The sequence below is a fragment of the Ischnura elegans genome, chromosome 3, assembly GCF_921293095.1.
Source record: "Ischnura elegans chromosome 3, ioIscEleg1.1, whole genome shotgun sequence".
NCBI classification, from domain to species: Eukaryota; Metazoa; Arthropoda; class Insecta; order Odonata; family Coenagrionidae; genus Ischnura; species Ischnura elegans.
In genome coordinates, this window is record NC_060248.1 from 120,363,063 (window position 1) to 120,383,036 (window position 19,974).

General features: G+C 38.6%; 1 protein-coding gene across 3 annotated transcripts in view; it reads left to right on the top strand.

Moving 5' to 3' along the window:
* The window catches only part of LOC124156447 (inactive dipeptidyl peptidase 10-like), a 643,784-nt gene that overhangs the window by 352,952 nt on the left and 270,858 nt on the right, over positions 1–19,974 (top strand). The window contains exon 1 of one of the 3 annotated variants that reach the window (XM_046531008.1): positions 17,469–17,908. The exons of the other annotated variants lie outside the window; for them this stretch is intronic. Coding sequence (XP_046386964.1) covers positions 17,876–17,908 — 33 coding nt within the window. The 5' untranslated portion in view covers positions 17,469–17,875. Of the gene's footprint in view, positions 1–17,468; positions 17,909–19,974 lie in introns of those variants that run through there. 3 annotated transcript variants of the gene reach the window in all.

The following is a 19,974-nucleotide window of genomic DNA, read 5'->3' on the forward strand; positions in this document are numbered from 1 at the left end:
TATTGAATTTTAGATGCGTCCAAGATTCCGTATCCATATGGATATAATGAGGCGTATTACGTAGGCTTAATAATGATGTTTAATGGCTAAATTTTACCATGAACGCAAGACAAACTCTGTTTTGCCAATAAAAATTTATTTTTTGAATGTGATATTTAATCGCATAAATAATTCCGTTTCCTTTTTCAGTTAAAGCCCATTCCTTTCTTATTATTACTCCTATATCATTCCGTTAAGAATTTTTATTTCTGCTTATCCATCTTTCTGATTATAAAACTAAAGGAGGACTCGGGATACCCAGCAGGGGTTTAAAATAAAACCATTTCCATCCCTGCTAATTATTACCTTCATTTATTTTTTATATGAGGCGACACTTTCTTTAAATTACCTCACACTCACCGTATTATTTCTTTATTTTGATTACCTGTGGGGTCTCATTTGACAGTGCCAACTTCCCCTTAAAAAAAACTCTTAATTTGGGGCTTTCCATTTCGCTCCTACCCGAGGCAGGGATGGTGGGAACGTTGAGCAGAACTTCGACTTAAGGTTGTGGGAGCCACCTTCTCCATCCCCCCGCTGCGCGGCGCCACCTTCCTTCGCCTCCGTCCCTCGCCCTCTCAGCCGCTCAAGTGACTGACGGCGGAGTGAGTGACGCCCACAAGTGCTACTCCCTCTCTTTCTCTCTCTTTTTCTACACTGTGTGATTCTCTCCCAGGGGGTGTCGGAGCGGTGGCGAGAATATGGCAGGCCCCTCTCCTTTTGCACGTCTCTCTCTCCGCTATCCTTTCTCTCCCTCCACTCTCGTCTGGCCTCTTGAGCAAGAAATTTTCAAGAAGGATTTACAAATCGTAAGAAGTACGGACGGCATATTTTATTTTCGATGGAAAATAGGAATATATTTAAAATTAATTTGACAGTTTCGGTCGTAGTATTATTTATTGGCATGTAGGCTACTTATTAACCCATTAAAGCCCAGACGCATCCCTAGATACGTCATAAAATTTTAAAAATTCCTAAATGCTATTTAGCTTGCTGTTCATCCAATTTATTTACCAAATATGACAGAAGAATATAGTAATAGTATAAATATGATTTTAATTATTTTCATAAAATTTCAAAACGCTTATGTATATTGTAGTATACATGATAAAACTTTATCAATATTACATTATTTCATTCATAAAAATTAATATTTTAATATTAAAAACTACTGATGAAGACTTGTGATAGATTATTTAGTAAAAATAATGTATTCAATTGAATGATGAGGTACACTCTTGCCTACTCAAGTGCCACTTAGGTGTATCTTAAAATGCGTATAGGATTAAGTGCTATGCAAATGCTGGCGATGTTTAAAAACATTTTTCCTGCATTAGATATTATATCTAATCATATTTTAAGCAACGAAAGTAAAACATTTTGAAAAAAAATCTTCTCTGCATTAATGGGTTAAAGCAGTAAAGCTGAAAAAAAATGTGACATCATAAATGTTGTTGATATTCTAATTTATAATGGGTCTAAAAACGATAAACCTAAATATGAACAAGTATATTTTTGAAGAGAGGATTTTTCTGGTAAAGGGCTGTATTCAGTGATCAATATCTAAATTCGTCTTATCAGAATGATCTGAGAACCTTTATCTTTGAAGAATTGGAGTGTATATTTATTAAAATGGGCCATCTTCGATATTGCTAATTATATTTTACGTTCGTTTGCTCTTTAGACTACCGAAATGCACCTATGCATCACATTACTAGGATTTTATAATGACAAATGAGCTGTATTTTTTATTTATATCAATGAATTTTCTTCGCACCAAAATTTATTTGTATGTTAAGCTTCAACCAACTTTGACGCTATTATGGAATGAAAAGTCGTTATTTAGTCGACATTTCACAGCCTTTTCAACCATATACAGGAACACTCAATCAGTGAGCTTAATGAAATACTGAGGAAAGCTGCGCGCTACGTCAAAAACTAATACGGGGGTACAGAAAGCGTTATAGACCTGTTAAACGAATTAGGCTGGGAGCCGCGAGAGACTCGGTGGCTGCGCAATAGGTTTAGATTGCTTGAGCAATTGAGAATAGATGTCTTTCAGAATGGCTCGGAGTACATCATATTAGAAGCCCACTATATTTCCTGGCCGGACAGACACGGTAAATTAAGAGAGATGTTTTGCCGAACGGAAAGGTAATGTTATTCATTTTTCCCCTAGAAACAAAAGATTTTAATAAATACTAGGCGCAACTACATTAGAGCATTTCATTTTTATTTGTAAATGGCTGGTGACCTAAAACCCCTCGTCACACGGCTATTGACGCCACTTGCGTTGTAGCATATAGATTTATCTTAAAATTTCAATTCCTGGCAATCGTTGACCTTTATTGACCGCATTTTACCCGGCTCAAACCGGTGATATTTTATACTGTGCGCATTATAGTTACCTACGGGTCAGTAAACATGTTGAGACTTTCTGCACCTAAATTTTACAACCAGGAAATCGTGGAGTGAACTGTGAGACCGATTCCTCAGCAGGATAATCGACTTAACACCCCTATCTAATGTAGGACGTTATGTGGCATAGCAAACAATGAAAACGTTTATAATATCTGATTTAAATTTTTCGCTTGAGGTTTAGTATTTTAGAATGCTATAAGTAGCCTTATTTGCATTAAAATTGGAAGCTTTCATGACCCAATTCGTCCTTATTTTCATCATTAATTTTTAACGACAGGTAAGGATCTCCAATTTCCGGTGTTAGGCTTCTGTTCTTAGAAGAGGAAGTTCTAAGAAGAGTAGGAGAGAGGAGAAGCCTCATTATAACCTTCATAATAAGACGGAATAACATAATAGGCCACATCTTCAGAAATGATGGTCTCATGAAGATAATCGTTGAGGGACAAATGAATGGCAAGAACGTAAAAGAAAGATCTCGAACAAAATATGAAACAGATAAAAAGGATGTAAAAGAGAAGAAATACGCAAGTGTGAGAAGATTATCTGATTGGAGAATTGAGTGCGTCAAACCAATCTCAGGATTTTTGACCAGCGATGATGCCGAGTCTTCTGTCAATCTGGTATTCAAGCGGTAGTTTCAAATTTTCAGAGATTTTTGCTCATGTTGGCAGAAAAAATTAGCGCACGTTACTGATTTTGACTAGCGAACCTCGCCATTTTATTTCAAGAGACTGCCACTCGTATGCCAGGCCGCGATTAGGGGCAGTGGTCATAATTACTTCGTGCGTTCAAAGAAATACTCTTTATATCGCATTGATCTGAAGAGCGTAATGGAAATCCCATCAAAAACATTATTTTCTAAACCATTGTCAGAAACTCATATTAATGAATCAACGCTTAAGGTTAGTGACGGATACAAAAAAATTAAAATAAATGATAACAATTACCGTGACCAAATAAACGTTAAAGAAGTTATAAAATTGATAAAGAAGTATTTCTAAAATAAATAAACAGAGGAGTGACAATTGAATTAGTATGGGTGATCGCTTTCCTCTTGAACTGCGAAAGAGCAAATACGAAGTAGTTAATAATTGTCATTACCTTAATTCTTAATGGATTTTAAAACCGTTGGTAATGATTTTTATCGAATATATTAATTCAATCTCAGTAAAACTTCTGTAATACGTTACTCCATGACTTAAGTCTTAAGTCACTAAGTGTTGAGTATTGTAGGAATCTTAAATTATTGTAAATTGCATTAAAATGGGAGTTCCTTTATAAGGCACATTGGATATTCATCGAATCAGTCTGATTAGCGCCACTTGGCAGCGCATTTGCTTGACGTCACTGTTGAGGCATCTGCTTCTGTGTGTGTTTACGACTCGGTTGGAATCGCTCCCTCTCGGTTGCCGTGCCGGCCAGCACACCAGTGCCTCGAGGATGGACTTGATAGAGCAGAAAAGCAATTGGATCCCGGCCAAGCCGTGAACACTACTCACTCTCTCCGTCTTGCAGCCGGATATGCATCTTGGCAGGATTACTGCTGGCGGCGGTGGGGGCGAGGGAAAGAAAAGAAGAAGAAAACGATCCAGTGAAAGAGAGAACGAGGGATAGCCTTGGGGAAGTGTGGAGGATGTTGAGCATGGACAGTCGTCCGTGAATAATAAGGGGGTGCTTGATTCTCTCATTACTTCCACATTTCTTCCTCCATCACCCCGCCAATGAATTCAAAGCGTCTTCCATTCTCTTCTGCGTTATGTTGGTTATTTTTGGGCGAGGCGTTTGAGGTTAAATGCTCCATTAACTCATTAATGCCCAGAAGATATTTTTTTTTCAAAATTTTTTACTTTCGCCGCTTAAAATATGATTATATATAATATCTGATGCAGGAAAAAATGTTTTAAAACACCTTCATCAGTTGCATAGCACTTAATTCTATACGTATTTTATGATACACTTGGACACTTGGTCAAATATGTACCCCATCATTTATTGAGTACATGTTTTTGCTAAATAATCTATCACAAGTCGTCATCAGTTGTTTTTAATATTAAAATGTGAATTTTTATGAATGAAATACTGTAATTTTGATTATTGTAATTTTGAAGTATTATCATGTATACAATATACAGAAGCATTTTGAAATTTTATAAAAATAGTTGAAATCACATTTATGCTATTATTATATTCTTCTGTCATATTTGGTGAATAAATTGGATAAACAACAAACTAAAGGGCATCCATGAATTTTTAAAGTATGACGTATCTAGAAATGCGTCTTGGCTTTAATGGGTTAAGGGTAAGTCTTGATAAAGAGTAAAGCAATATTGTTGCTTGTCTCTTTCAAAGAAGGTAGCTTTGTAACTGTGCGATCCAAAACAAAGATTTTAGTCATTTAAAAAAAAAACGTTTTGGCATCATCTACCAGCGTTTAAAAGTAAAAATAGTTTACAAGTATTTTTTATTGATCAATCATCATATTTTGTACTTCTACCAGTAATCAGCTAGCTATTATTGCCTACTTTTTCCAGCTAAGTGGCCCATGTTGGAATATTTTATGTGATTTGGATCAAATTACATTTCTTGCTTGCTAACAACTCGAAAGGTGGAACGATGAAGTGCCAATTTTTCTAGTTATCACCATTTTTGTAGAATCAAATAACAAATCCTGCAGTAGATTCTTTAACCACTTGGGCACCTAAAAGGCTGAAGTATAACCCTATAAACAGAAATAAATGCTAATGTGACAACAACTTAATGTATTGTATGGTATTTGGAGGAGGCGACCGACAGCTTAGGTCATTCGCGCCATGTGGGAAGGGTATGGAAGGAAGTGTGGAGAGAAACCCGGCGTCGGCATTAGCCTGCTCCTAACGAAAGGCGCCACGGGGGCCATGGCTTTACGTCCCTTCCGACGGACGGAGTGTTGCGCTTGAAATGTTCTCCACACAACATTCAAGCAGGGATCGGGCAGTCTCTGAAAATTCTCTGCCGCCGCCGGGATTTGAACGCGAGTCCACGGGGTGGGAAGCCAACACTCTAGCTACCACACCAACCCGATCCCCCGCAACTTCATGTCCCATGACACGAAAAGAGTAGTGTAGGTATCTGTTTATACCTCAGAAAAGTACCCAAACAAGGATTTGTAGTCTTATGGAAAATGTTCATTTCGTCCGCTAATGGTGCAAGGCCTGCGGGTGCGAAAGAGAACAAAGAAGCCACCACAGGCAGCCATGTTCCAGTAAAATTATCCTCATCTAACCCCTTCTCTTTTTTCGTCCTACTTAGGGCTTGCACCAATGAATGACATCCTTTACATCGCCCCAATTAATGCCAGAAGCGGAGACTCAAGAAATGAGGGAGATATCGAGCATTTAAGATGAAGAAGTGAGAAAAATTGCGACGTATGCTCTCAAGAGACGTCCATGTCTTTCAAGTAATTGCTCTCCCGTCTCCAACCTACAAACTTTTTCATGCATTAAGGCTCTCTCCGTTGAAAGATATACCTCGCCCATTAATTTTACTCGCACCTCTGTCCTTAAGTTTTTTTTTGGCACAGCTTACAAAAAAAACGGCAAATTGCCATTTTAGCTGCTATAAATATGGAAATTCGCAATTTAAATACGCTATTAATACTTTATGCCTAGCAGGGGATGTGAAACAACCATTTCATCGGATTTTTCTTCACATTCGGTTGTAAGATATAAGCCTTCGCTCTCAAATGTTCATGTAATGCGTTTGTTATGGTTGAAAATCATTATAAAATATGTCGTAAAATCTGCTTTTGCTTTATTTTTAGTTAGAATAATAAACTTGGGCGAATGGAGCCTGAAAATTTCATCTGTTTTTATGCTAGTATTTTTACATTTTTTCATGAATAAATCGTGCCAAATTCAATAAATTACCGCTGCTTTAAAAACGAGTGTTTCGGTGACATATTACGAGTACGAAAGTCTAAACACGTGAAGTAATTTGTTTGAGTCTTCTATCGCGCAGGACATGCACCTGGTACCACCATACGAGCGTCTCTGGTAGTATTTATATTTCGTGGCAGATTTTGTCATTGAATCATTTTGTCGAGGCTCTTAAGGTGTGGAGAATTTGACTCAAAATATTTAGTATATTTCCGCAACCTTTCGTGATATATGGTAGAGCTTGTCACTTGATTCCTTTGAAGTAGAAATGTATGCATAGGTGACTGTAAGTTATGAAACCGAGGTATTTTATGCAATATATTACAATTCACCCTCTAAGTTGTCTAAATTCATCTTAATTTTACCCAGCAGTGTCAAAATTTGACACTAAAGTGCTGTTTTGGGTGGCAAATGTCCCCTGCTACGGTGTCTCCTTCAATATTTACTATTTCTTATCTCCATCCGGACCTTGGAGCCTGTTGTTATTTTTATTCCAAGTTACCTCCCACGTTAGTGGAAGTTTGTTCATGCACGGAGACGTGGGCCCGCGACGATATATCGCCCGCGACGCATCGCGGACCCCCACCGTAGAGAGACAGTTGCACGTGCCGGTTTTTCGGCATCTGATCGCCCCTTCAGACCCTCGGAGCGTCTTTGCAGAAATCCTCGCCATTTAATCATTTGATCCCATGGGTTAGAGAGGCTTTTCAGAGAAAGTGGGGCACCTATCTTTGGACCATATTCTCGTCCTTTCGCATACAGCAAACGGAATGCTCTAATATCCCATAGCCATGTCATACAATTATCATTTTGTGGTTACGTGGGACTTGAATAACCTTCCATTATTAAGGGGGCTACCGAATACTTTCGTGGAAAGCGTCATTGCAGGCATCATTACTTTTGTTTTTATCGCTTACCTTGAGCCATGATGCTTTTGAATATTTCAATGTGTGCAAAGATAAAATTATTATCCACTCATTGCTGGAAAATGTTTATTTTACTTCTGACGTTAAGGAAATTTGATTCAAATTAATGAAAATTCCTTTTTTTAACGTGCCTTCTAGAAACGAGTTTTTCACCCTAAAAAGAAATATATTCCATAACAGTTGCGACGATTGGCCCTTTATCTACGCAAGAAAGCAGTATGCATTTCGTAATTTGCGCATGAAAAATTACAGTATGGAATATAGAAATTTATTTTTCGAGTTGTGAACTCAGACTCAAAATCTATTTAAAATGCGTTCTAATATTTTATGAAGTATTAATTTAAATTAGTAAAATTATTATTGAAAATTCCATATGGTATTGAGACTTCATTGTAATTTTGCTGCTATTAGATATAGTGCCAAGCGGTTACTGGTAATGTAGCATGTGATATGTGCATTTAATAATTACGGTGATTATTGTGTTGCAATTATAAATTATTCAATAAAGGACAAAGAGATATGGACCCGAATCTGGGTGAATGCTCTGCATACTCAACCATTAAGTCATTCCAATATGGTTTGCGTCATAACTTTGTGATGCATTACAGATGGGCTTGGGAAAGAAAATAGCCCCTATACTCTGAATATTCTCTACCGGTCCATATGTCCCAACTGTTGGAACCCAACTTTCCGTTCCTCAATCTAACCATAGATTAAATACTCATAAGTTATTTGAATTGTTTTCTGAGCCATTCGTTCTTTTTTATTCTTTGCTGTTAAAGGTAGAGCTTTTATCTACCGGCTATAAATGGTTTGTTATTCATATTTCACCAATTTTATGCCTACCCCATTAATTTTAGTCAGTTTTATGCTTCGACTAAATCGGTATTTATATAGGGAGTATCAGTTTGGTTCGCGGGTGAGAAGGCATTGATTAGCCAGTCAGCGAGGGAGGCTCTAGTGGATGCGTTATGCGAGCGTTGCGAGGGGAATGGGATGAGGTTTAATCACAAGAAGACCAAGGTTATGCGGTTTTGTAAAGCATCGCGAGCGAGGAATGTGAGACTCAAGATAAAGGTGGATGGGGTAAAACTTGAGCAGGTTGAGCAATTCAACTATTTAAGTAGGCAGCACGCTTGAGGAAAACGGGTACAATGGTAAGGGCATCAGGAAGAGAATTGCATTAGCGAACGAGGCGTTTATGAACATGAAGGAGCTTATGAGAGGATCGTTATGTAGAAGTTTAAGAAAAAGTTAGTGAAGAGTCTGATTTGGATTGTAGCGCTTTACGGTGCGAAAACGTGGACACTAAGGTAGGAGGACGAGAGGATACTGGAGGCATTGGAGATGTTGGTGTGGTGAAGAATGGAGAGGGTAAAGTGGACGGAGAGGAAAAGGAACGACGAAGTGCTGGACATGATGGGCGAGGAGAGGCAGCTTTTAGATAGGATACGGAGGAGACGGAAGGTATGGATGGAGTGAGTACTTAGCGGGGAGGGGATCTTGAAAACAGTGCTAGAGGGTAGAATATTAGGTAAACGAGGGAGAGGAAGGAAAAATAGGATTTTTTGACCGAATGAAAGGGATTAGGCTTTATTGTGAAGTGGAGAGGGAAGTGGTTGATGGGGAGGGAGGCTCCCAGAATTCTTCTTAAGGAATCCATGGAAACTTACCTTAATCGGTAGAATACTTTCATTATAATATTGAGAGTATTTCGAGTGCACTAACGCCGAAAAAATTTCACTAGAAAGCTGATGGTTAATATTTCGCCCCAAAAACAAGTTTTAGCGTATTATGTTTGTTATACATCTACCCCATCTGAGAGACTATTTGATAAAATTCCACGAATGAAGTTTAGGCTCCGGCTATTCAAGAAGAAATACCACTGAATATTTTTCTCCGGGGAATATTAATGAAATAGAGATTGAAAGAAGAACAGTAGAAAAAGCTTAGTTCATAAAGAGATAAGCTGCTATCAACCCAAGATATAAGAGTGCTCAGGTACAGCGCCGCGAAACACGCATTTAACATCTTGGTGTACCATATGGTAAAATTTATATTATTACAGATTTCGTAAAGTTGTGGGAATAGTCTTAAATATTTCAGCACTCATTGTGAAATGTTATCGTGTCTGTCAAAAAAAACGATATGGTTATGAATACTTGCACAGATCTTGTCTCTTGACAAAGTAAGTGGTCCTTTGGTTGCTAGAGCAGTCTACTAGATGATCCCATTTATAGCAGTGAAAATCCCATTCTTATGATATTAACTAAACATATTCGGAACGATTTTTGGCCATTCAGTTTAGTAGATATTGGGTAATTTTTTGATTGCAGAAAGAAATTTGTGCCTTCGTCCGCCTTACCTCTGGAAACCCTTCCCACTGGTACTCGCAGTGGGTAGAAGAGTGGCAAGTAGATATTTATCCCGTGCTTATGAATAAGTCCTGAAGGCAGGGGTGACCCCTCTCACCCACGAATGTCCGCGGATGGGAATTCAGTACCACGCGCAATTGTGTATGAGGAGGTACGGCAATGTGGGAGCGATGGAAAGGAGCGGAGGCTGTGCGGCCCATCACGCCCAGGGGGAGAGGGAGAAACGCAGAAAGGAGCGATTGATTCGATAAAACATTCACAGGGCGCGCGTCGCCTCGAAGCGTACGTATCCCCGACTCCCATTCCACTCCGCCTGCTGGGCGGGTGAGGGAAAGGTATGAGTGTCAACCGCCAGCCGATCCTCCATCGGAATCTCAAGGGATAGAACGGAATAGATTAGATTATTATCGAATAAAATACGAATGTCCAAACGTGGTGGAGTGGGCTTTTTCGATATTGGAATAAATACTTGCAATTGCTCAAGATTATAAAAATTATTACGTCTCAGGCTTCCATTTTACTATACATTATCTTCATTTGCATACATTTAATGAACTTCACACCATTTCTACCTTGAAGTTGATGTACTAACATTGAAACCTATGTCGTAAAAAATTTTATAATCGTAGAAAATTGCAAGTATATATTTCAATATTATCATAGGTTTATTTTCGCAGGAATACATGCTTTTTGGGACATCGAATTCCTTTATTAAATTAACTTTACATTTAATAGTGGCGTTAGAAAACAATATATTAAAGGGAACTTATAAATAAAAATTATACTTGCATAAACGAGTACAAAAATATTACATAATTCGTGTAATAACATGCATAACAAATTATTCGTCTCTAACCAATGTAACATATAATTAACAATTAATACAATCATTTATCAAACAACTGTAATTTCGATTAATCTCCATCTTAATAATAATTTACATAGCTGGCATGAAATTATTTCGTGAATTAAGGGTGCAATACAATAATTAGCAATTGCAATGCGATAATAAATAGGAAAGATATCTTTGTTTGATCGATCACTTATTCTGAAGCCTGCCTGCATGCATGGGCTACTAATTTTCAATGCAACATCAGGGTTTTTGGTCACACGCGAATGATATGCTTTGAAACTCCAGGGTTGCTCTAATTACATGGATTTGAGCAGCTTACTGTGCGATCGGTAATGCTTGGCTTTAACCCCTACGATTTTTCAATATTTATTAATTAAATAGTTTTCCATATTGAGCCGGCTTCTTCTCAGAATTTAAAATCAAATCGCCTATAAATGTAAAAAAGAAATTAGTCGGTGGTAAATGATTTTAATGCAATCAATATAAATCAATCAAAATAAATTTCGATAGAAATTTTTCGTGTTTATGGGAATTCATGGGTATTCGAGATGTGGGTTCGGGGAAGAATGGAGAAGGTGAAATGGACGGAGAGAAGGAGGAACGGTGATTTGCCGGACATGGTGTACATGGACAGAGAGGTAGCTTTTAGATGAGATACGGAGGAGAGAGAAAGTATGGATGGAGCGAGTACTTAGCGGGGAAGGTTGTTAAAAACAGTTTTAGAAGGTATAATGTTAGGTAAACGAGGGAGAGGAAGGAAAAGAATAGGAATTTTAGGCCGAATGAAAGGGAGAAGGCTTTATTTTGAAGAGGGAAGTACTTGGTGGAGAGGGAGGCTCCCAGAACTCTGTTTTGTACTCCATGGAAATCTACCTTAATCGGTGGAATACTTGAATGATAATAGTAAAAAGGAAAATTCAAAATTGTACTTTTACCGTTATGAGCGATGCTTTCACATATTAAAATGGTTTGTATAGCGATAAGGAGAGGAAGGCAAAAGTGTAAAAAAATGCAATTTAATGTAATGCAGCAATAAAACACTAGATTGATACTTTGAAAATGTTATGATATTATTTCGGAATACCGCGAAGGCTATAGATTTTTATCGTGGTAGGGCCTATAGGATATCACAAGTAATATATAGAAGTGTACGGTGCCATCAACGAATGCATTTCATTCACTCAGTGCATGATTACACTTTCTGAGGGAATAAAATAGGGGCAGAAACAGCGGAAGAAATCATACAAATACATACAAGTTGTAACACAATTAACGAGTTGACTTCATTTTACATACCTACTATTTTCTGGAATATTTACGCTAAAACGAGGAAGTATAATTTATAAAAATTGTACTTATAATTTTATTTTTGAACTAAGTGCTTCAAATCTCATGATATCGAATCTTGGGAACTTTAATTACAAATCATTTTTCGTATAGTATGTGAAATGCCGATTACATGGACTCAAGACTGCGTGTATTAATTTTTATAGAAGTTTCATAGATGCCTCGTGGATTTTCCGTCACATGTTTCCGCTATCTATTTCCTCTGTCTGAGGATCGCGATTGCCCTATGCATTTACGAAATGTCACGAAAAGAATTTTATTATCTATAGTATACGCCAACATTTTGTTTCTCCAAGCTATTAGCTTTTCCGAGATAACTTTCCAAGGAAGTGCTGTCTTCCCCATTGAAGGGAATATGAAAAAGATGATCCAAGGAGAGACTCGGGAAAAGATTTTAATGTGTTTTCTGTACACTTAAAATGCCTACTTGTCTCACGTCTTCATCGCTAAATATCCCGTAAATGATATGGTATTCCTTCCCTTATACTCCCATTCAAAACAGAGACAGTGGATTTCCCGTGCTCTGCATTAATCTCTCTCTCGTCTCCACCTACTCGGTTTCACCCATTCCTTCCTTTCAGAGACGGGAACTGACTTCACTTGCTCGGTACGTGCAAACCAGACCAACAAAACACGCTTCTTGGCTTGGCAACCCACGTGCATTTAATTCTGATGGGAGGACTATTGTCCAACGCGTGGTAGATGCAGGTTCCTTCACGCTTTTTTCCACCATGTGGTCCCGTACATTCTAAGTCCATTTAACACTTAAACATGATGGTGAACCGTCGCAGGGTACTGTGATAATTATATATTGTTGAGCTTCAATGTTAAAGATGTATTATCAGGATTTTTCACATTTATGAAAAATAATGATAATGCCATTTAATAGGATACAACACTGGCCTTGATGTACCTATATAGTTTAGGTCTTTCGTCCTACTAGTTCCATTAGTGCTTATGCCAGAAGGTCGGTTTTGATAGATGATGGCGGAATTCGTACAATTCGCCGCAGGAATTAGAAAATACGCATGCATAGTTAAGCGGGGCTATTTTTTTCTTTTCATCCCACCTCATAATGCCAGTATATTTGTTTGGGACGTCTTAAAGTTCCTCGGTTGTTTAAGTCCATTTTTTTAGTCCTAAATGTTAGTATTAAAATATGAAATTATTTTTCGATCCTATGAATGATAGAGCGAATTTTTTTACCTGTCCCATAAAGCATATGAATACTGAGTAGCCTTCTAAAGGTGAAGTATCAACAATAGCGTTCAATTATTATCAGTTGATAAGTCACACGAGTACGAGCATTTAAGGTGTGGATATACTTCTGGCTGCCTCAGATGTTGTGTTTTCTGATGAATTAAGAACAAAAGGATCTGAAAATAAATACCTTACCTGCTAAATTTGCTGGCCATATATTTAGATTTTCAATAAATTGGACCTCGACAGGTGTAGCTATATTTATTATGCCAATTATTTATATAATTAGTGAACTAATAGATGCTTTAATATGAGTGTGTGAGCTTCTCACTCAAACCTTAGAGTATAACTGCCTCCTCCAAAACTCTGTGAGCCCAGGCTCAACCGAGGTAGGGGTAAAAGGAAAAGGCAGAGGGATATTGGAAAGAGCAAAGAGAAAGCACCCGACGACAATCGTCATGTACGCGCCGTATCCATGGCAGCATTCCGCCATGCACTCCCCCATTCATCGCCACGACGTGCTCAGTGACGTCACTGCGCGACGTTGCCAAATCCCCAACATGGAGGGGGAAATCCCATAGTGCTTGTGATGATTTTGGACTGAGACGGAAGGGTTTGGACTGGGACGGGCGGTGTCCCCCTGAGGGTGACAGAATTTTCTGAGGCGGGGAATGACCCACACTCTTAAATCCCCTATGTACCGTTTTTCCCTTTGAATTCCAGAATATATGAAGATTTTGAGATGAAAGGACCCTGTTTGTTCCGCAACTGAAAAGAGCTTTAGGGATACTAGGGTCTATGGTACATAAAATTACCGAAGGTACATGCATAAAAGTAGAACTGTACTGTTTCAGGAATTTATAGGTGAAACCTGATACCGTAATATATAACGAAACTTCAATTAACCCATAAATATCTTCTGCAGTGCCCATCCCAATGCACCCCGTATTTTATATTATTTCAATCCGCAAACATAGTGACTTTGTAACCTAGAGATCCAAGTGTCTTGGGTACAAATCTACTCATTTTATCTACACATTTCGTGAAAGAAATTATAAGGCGAAGCTTGGAAGCTTGGAAGAAAAGGTACTGCATTCAGTGACGTCGCTGCGTGATGTTACGATGTTTCCTAGTTACGTAAAATATAAATACGCATTATTCAATCCACAAATATCATCTCCGGTGCCCACCCCAGTTGTAGGAAAAAACTAATTTTTGATGTATTTGCGAAATTCACCTCCCTGAGGCTTACTCCGAGGTGAGGCGTTAACTTATCAATCCTCAGGAACCTTCGAGTTGACGCACACTGTGAAGTAGGCGTAAAGTTATCGAAGAAAAAAACGACACTTTTGGAGAAAAACATTCATTAATGAAAAGAGTGCTGCAGCGCTGGTAGTTATTTTATGATAAATAATGTTAGCTCAATCAGAACATACAATGTATGCGAAAACCCCATCGAGTTTGATTTTCTGCTTCGGTAATAATGATTACTGGGTAAAAATTCTGATACCTCGTCAAACAAACTTTAGGGGGTTAGGACCCAAGCCGTTTGCAAATTTTTATTTTTTTATTTTTAAATTTTATTCTCAAACCACCGGATACAGCTCTTGTTGGCCATTTTACACCGGGGTGTTCAACAAATGTAACAAGTAAACGTACACAAACGACCATGCCTTGGACCGGGGAAACCTACCCAGGCGGGACTCGAACCCGCGACCTCTTGTTTGGCAGGCGAGAACGTTACCCCGCCGCCACCGAGGCCGACGAATTGCTATAGGTACCGGTCCGTTGGGCAAAATATCTCTCTTAATTAATCGTTCTGTCGGACCGGGATATACAGTGAGGTTCTACTATGGTATACTCCATGTCGCGTAGAGGAGTATCTATTTTCAATCTGCTCAAGTAACCTAATCCTAGCGCGCATTTTCAGTGTCTTTGTCGGCTCTCAGCCCATTGTGTTTAACATCAGCTTAATGCTTTCTATTCACCCGTAGCAGTTTTTGACAAATCGCGCAGCTTTCTTTTGTATATTGTTAATTTCAAATCTTTCTGCACCGGATCCGATATAATCGCTACATGTTCAAAGTGTGGGCGGACGAATGCGAAATAGCACCTCTCTTTTACGTATTCATCCGAAAACCTAGCCATATAATTAATTCAGCTCGAATGTAATCATCCTGGTTCTCATAGATTCATTTGAGTTCTCGAGCGATAATTTTGAGCATTCCAGAAATCATAATGGTACTTCACTTGTAATCAGAGATCACTTTTGCCTCGGCTTCACTCCTAAGCCACACTATGAGGTCGTCCGTTCATTATCTCTTGGCATCCTTGGGCCTGGTCTCATAGGGCCTCATCGGTCTTGTCGTCGCCGGACAAGTCCAGCTCGGTCACCGGTATCGCTTCTGAGTCTCTTTGGTTGGCGGTCGAGAGAAAGGATCAACATGCTGAGAGCATCCAGGCGAAGTGAAAACTCTGAGAGATGGTTCTGTTAACAACAATGGAAAATGGTTTTTCCCACTAGTGTGACCACTGCGAAGTTCATCCTCATGGAAGGTATATAGGGTATTTCAATTTGGTACTCTCCTTCGCTGAGGAAATTGCGGACTTCATCGTAATGTAATTTGCTTGCATATTTAATGGTTGGTTATTTATTGGTAGGAGGCCATCGGCAGCTTAGGCCATTTGTGTCGGAACATGAAAGGGCAGGTAAAGGCATATGCAGAAAAATTAAGTCGGCATTGTTCGACTTAAAAAGATAAGTGCTGAAGGAACAAAGACTTAGCGCCTTATCCGACGGCCTATATTAGAATGCGAGAGTGCTCAGGGCTGCAGGGTAGTCAAAAGTTGAGGACAAAATTGAAACATACGTTCAAATTGGAGAAAGTGAACGAATTAAATACCAATGGATATACGAATAAATTTATGGGGACAATTCCTCTGACTTGGGATTCCAGTTAATGACCTCTTAGGCCCATAAAGCCAAAGGTTTGTTGTCCATTATAGGTCCAAGGCATTTTTTTCATGGTATTGAACGCGGATTTCACCACCGTCCAAGTGGCAAGCTTGAATTAATCTGCTAATTAATAATTGTGTATGCCTTTTTTAACAAAAAAAATGCAAAATATTTATGCATAAAATAAAATTAATGTGTAGTTCGCCGCTAAGTCGCTAAGGACTTGTCAAAAGGTGTCATCATTTACATATATAATTTTAGCATTATTTTTAAATTGTTCAGTATACGGTAGCCAATAAAAATGCTGAATACGCATTACAATATGAACTCTGAATACCAATGCATATTGAAATATACAATACCATAACACCATAAATTATAAAGTAACGTTATACACTATATGGAACTAGCCCCTCTACCCTGAATCTGTTGTTTCACTCATCTATGACTTAACATTATTCCGGAGAGAGCTCTACCCTGACCTGTCCAAACCAACCCTCAAGTTAAATTACCGAGTAAGAAAGTGATACCTCTCTTTCTCGTGCGTGCTCAATTTAATGGAAATGAAATCTGCATAATTAACGCAATACCCGGTTTAGTGGTTCTTGCATGTTTTTTTATTATGTTTTTTCAATTTTTCTTTTGCGGTATCAATCGATTTTCCATTCTTTTTATTGTTTTCCCTGAAAATTTTATTTTTATTCTTGGCTTTTTTTCTTTGCGTACTGGTGTCTGATTTTTTCTCATTTTACGCGTTGGTTGCCCTTTAAATGTGTTTTTCCACGTCATAACGTGACACATTTGTACACAGTTTACATACTTGGTTTCGTTTTACAATAAGAATAAGAATAGTAATTAGAAAAACCGGACTCTGAGCGTTTACTCACCGTGAACGCGGCTATTAATCGCTCTTAAACCATGTTGACTGAGAATGGAGAAGCACGCTCAAGGTGCATCTGAGGAAGATATGCGACCCATAATTCGGTCATCGCTCCCGTGCCAAATTACTCCAGAGGCTGTTCCTGCTTTATAAGCTATTAGTGCGTAAATTCCTCCTCTCTTCTTTAAACTAACTATTTTTACCACTCCATCCACACTACACTTCCCCCCTTCCACCTAACCTGCCTCCCTCACGAGAGAGTGAAGGAAGCTTTAACCCGCTCGACTGACTTCATTTGTTTTGCCCTCTCGGGCGCGCGTCGCCACGCGACCCACGCGTCTTTTGCCCCTCCCTCCCGGCCCTGTCGGCGGTCGCGTGCATTAGGGCGAGTGGATGGGATGGGAGAGGGGCGTTTAAAATAAAAAAAGTGAAGTCCTCGCGGCGCGCGCCAATCCACCCCTTCCATCCCCCACCCTCCCTCCCATTCCTCGCTTCCCCTCCTCGTACACAAACCGACCGCCCGCGAGTGAGCGAGACAGAGAGAGAGATAGGGATAGTGTGTGGTTGGTTGTTGTTGGTGGTGGTGGAGGCAGGAGTTTGCTGCATCAGCCTTCCGACGTTCCTCTGTCTCCACGAGCTGAACAGAGTCGAGTCAGTCAGTCTCCTTCGCAGCGAGAGGCTGGAATAACACGCTTCCTGTCCATCGTGCCGACGCGGCGAGTTTTTCCGCGAGAAATCCAGAAGTGTTCGTTTCCCTCCATCAATCGCCGCCGTCGAGAAACACCGCCGCCAGAAAAGTAATAGGAACAAGTGCGGTCTCAGTTGCGCACGTGACATCCGCAAAAGTGAGCGTCCCAGCAACGAGGAGTGAAATGAGTTGTTAACTTCCGCTCCGCTAAGGTGAAGACCGGTTTGGATAACATCTCTCGTTCGGGGGAGGAATCGCTGAAAGCAGAAGGCGAACATGGGAGAGGATTACGACTCGCAGGAGGAAGACGTGAGTGATGGGTAGAGAGTAGCGGTAGTCCTTTAGTGACGCCTTGATCCTGCTCGACTATAATAATACTCGCGTAAAACAGGCTTACCATTTAATACTTCAAATGCTAAGATAATAAGATACATAAATTAAATTGAGTGCAACAAAAACATTATAGAAGCAGGTAATCATTTTCTCCGTTTGAGTCTTTCTGAGAAATTGTGGCGCAACAGAAGGTTCTCTGCCTTTTCCTTTTATCATTGCTGCAATTAAAATAAAAAATTAACTGCTGATAAATACATGCCATAATATAAATATTCTACATTAATATTCTTCATGATGTCGTTATCTTAACATTTTGTTTGTTTATAGTAAAATCGACCATTTTCAACATTTGACTTAACCTCAAATTTGATAATTTTACGTTTAACCTTTCTATTTTTTGCTCTTATTAACTATTTTATGTTTGAGATTTCAATTAAATTCATTTCAAATGTAGAACAATCTCTACTCTGCTTAACCCACCAATTTCAAGACGTAAGTTTAAGTTTTATGCAAGTTTTTTGTCACGAAAAAGGCCAATGGATAGGGAAGTTTGGTTCATAGTGTGCATCGGTTCCACCCGACCGATCGTATTTTCCTTTTTTCGCATCAAGTTACTGGCTTTAAACCTAAAGTTATCATGTTGAAAATTTCAAAGCATAGTAAACAATTTTCCTGCATCTCATATAAAAATGTTTTGCATCGTAGAAAGAAGTACTGAGGTGCAATTTTAGAATTTGAGATGCATGCAAATGTTGACACGGGTCTTATTTATGCACCTTAAAGTAAAAGAATGGCTTTGACATTAAAAACTTATAATTAACAAAAAAATTATCAAGTTTTTTGTGAGTTAATTATCACAAAATAAAAGACAAATCGTTCGGGTGTGACGTATCCTTATTGCGCTGCTCCCGCTCAAATGACCGTGTTTTTTTTCTTGACGCTTTGCTAGTACGAAAATTAAGCCGTGATCTTCACATTTTCAGGAAAAATTGACTTGTGAATACCTTGTTGACGTTTGATTGCATCTCAACTTCAAAAATTTGAAGATTCAAGAAAAATTCTGAGTTGCAAACATTTATTTTTCAAATCAATGCAAATGTAGACAATAATCTTGCCTATGCGAAATGCATTCCCTAATCAATGTGATAGCTCAAGTTCTTAGCAAGTCATTGTAATAATTCTACGACCATTTAAGGGGGAAAATGGAAGTGGTGTACCCTCTTAAGCCCTTTCATTTGAATTAAAAAAGGAAGTTCTTTCATCTAGTGCTAACTTTGAGTTGATGGTTGTTTTTAAATTAAATATCTCCCGCAAAATGTAACGCATAATTTAGCTATCAGCAGCATAAACTGTTTTATTGGTGGAGACAGAAATATTTCGGTAGCGTTCCTAAATTCCCGGAATTAGATATTGAATGGATAAAATTCCAATCAAAGTCAATTTTGTATAGCAGAAAGGTACTTATTCTCATTTCGCGCAATCTCAGCCTGCCCATTGTTTGTTGATTTTATCTTCAAGAAACAAGGAATACGGTCGGTTAATTTAGATAGATTAATTTGTTCTCAAAATTGATAGATATGTTTTCTGCTTACATATTATTCGAAATATTGATGACATTAAATGAGCAATCATGTCGATGAGAAAATCATTATTTTCACTGGTCAAAAATTCTAAGATTTGTTTGAAGGAGCCCTCCATTGAATTCTCCTATCAGCTAATGTTTCACACCTACGTATTTCTTCTCTTTCACATCTTTCTTTATTTGACCAATATATTTCATTCGATTTGTTTCTTTTCTGTTCTTGCCATCTACTTGCCCCTCTATGATTGTCTTCATCTGGTCATCATGTCTCAAGATATGGCCTATATGGTCTATGGTCTTATTTTCAGACACTTGTCTTCCCTCCTATTCTTTTTAGGACTTCCCCATTACCTGCTCGGTCGACTCATTGAGGGGAAAATACTATTTTTAATTGCTGAATTTACGGCATTCTATTTAATTAAAAAGGAGAGCGTGGTTACCGATAGGGTAGATTGCTTGG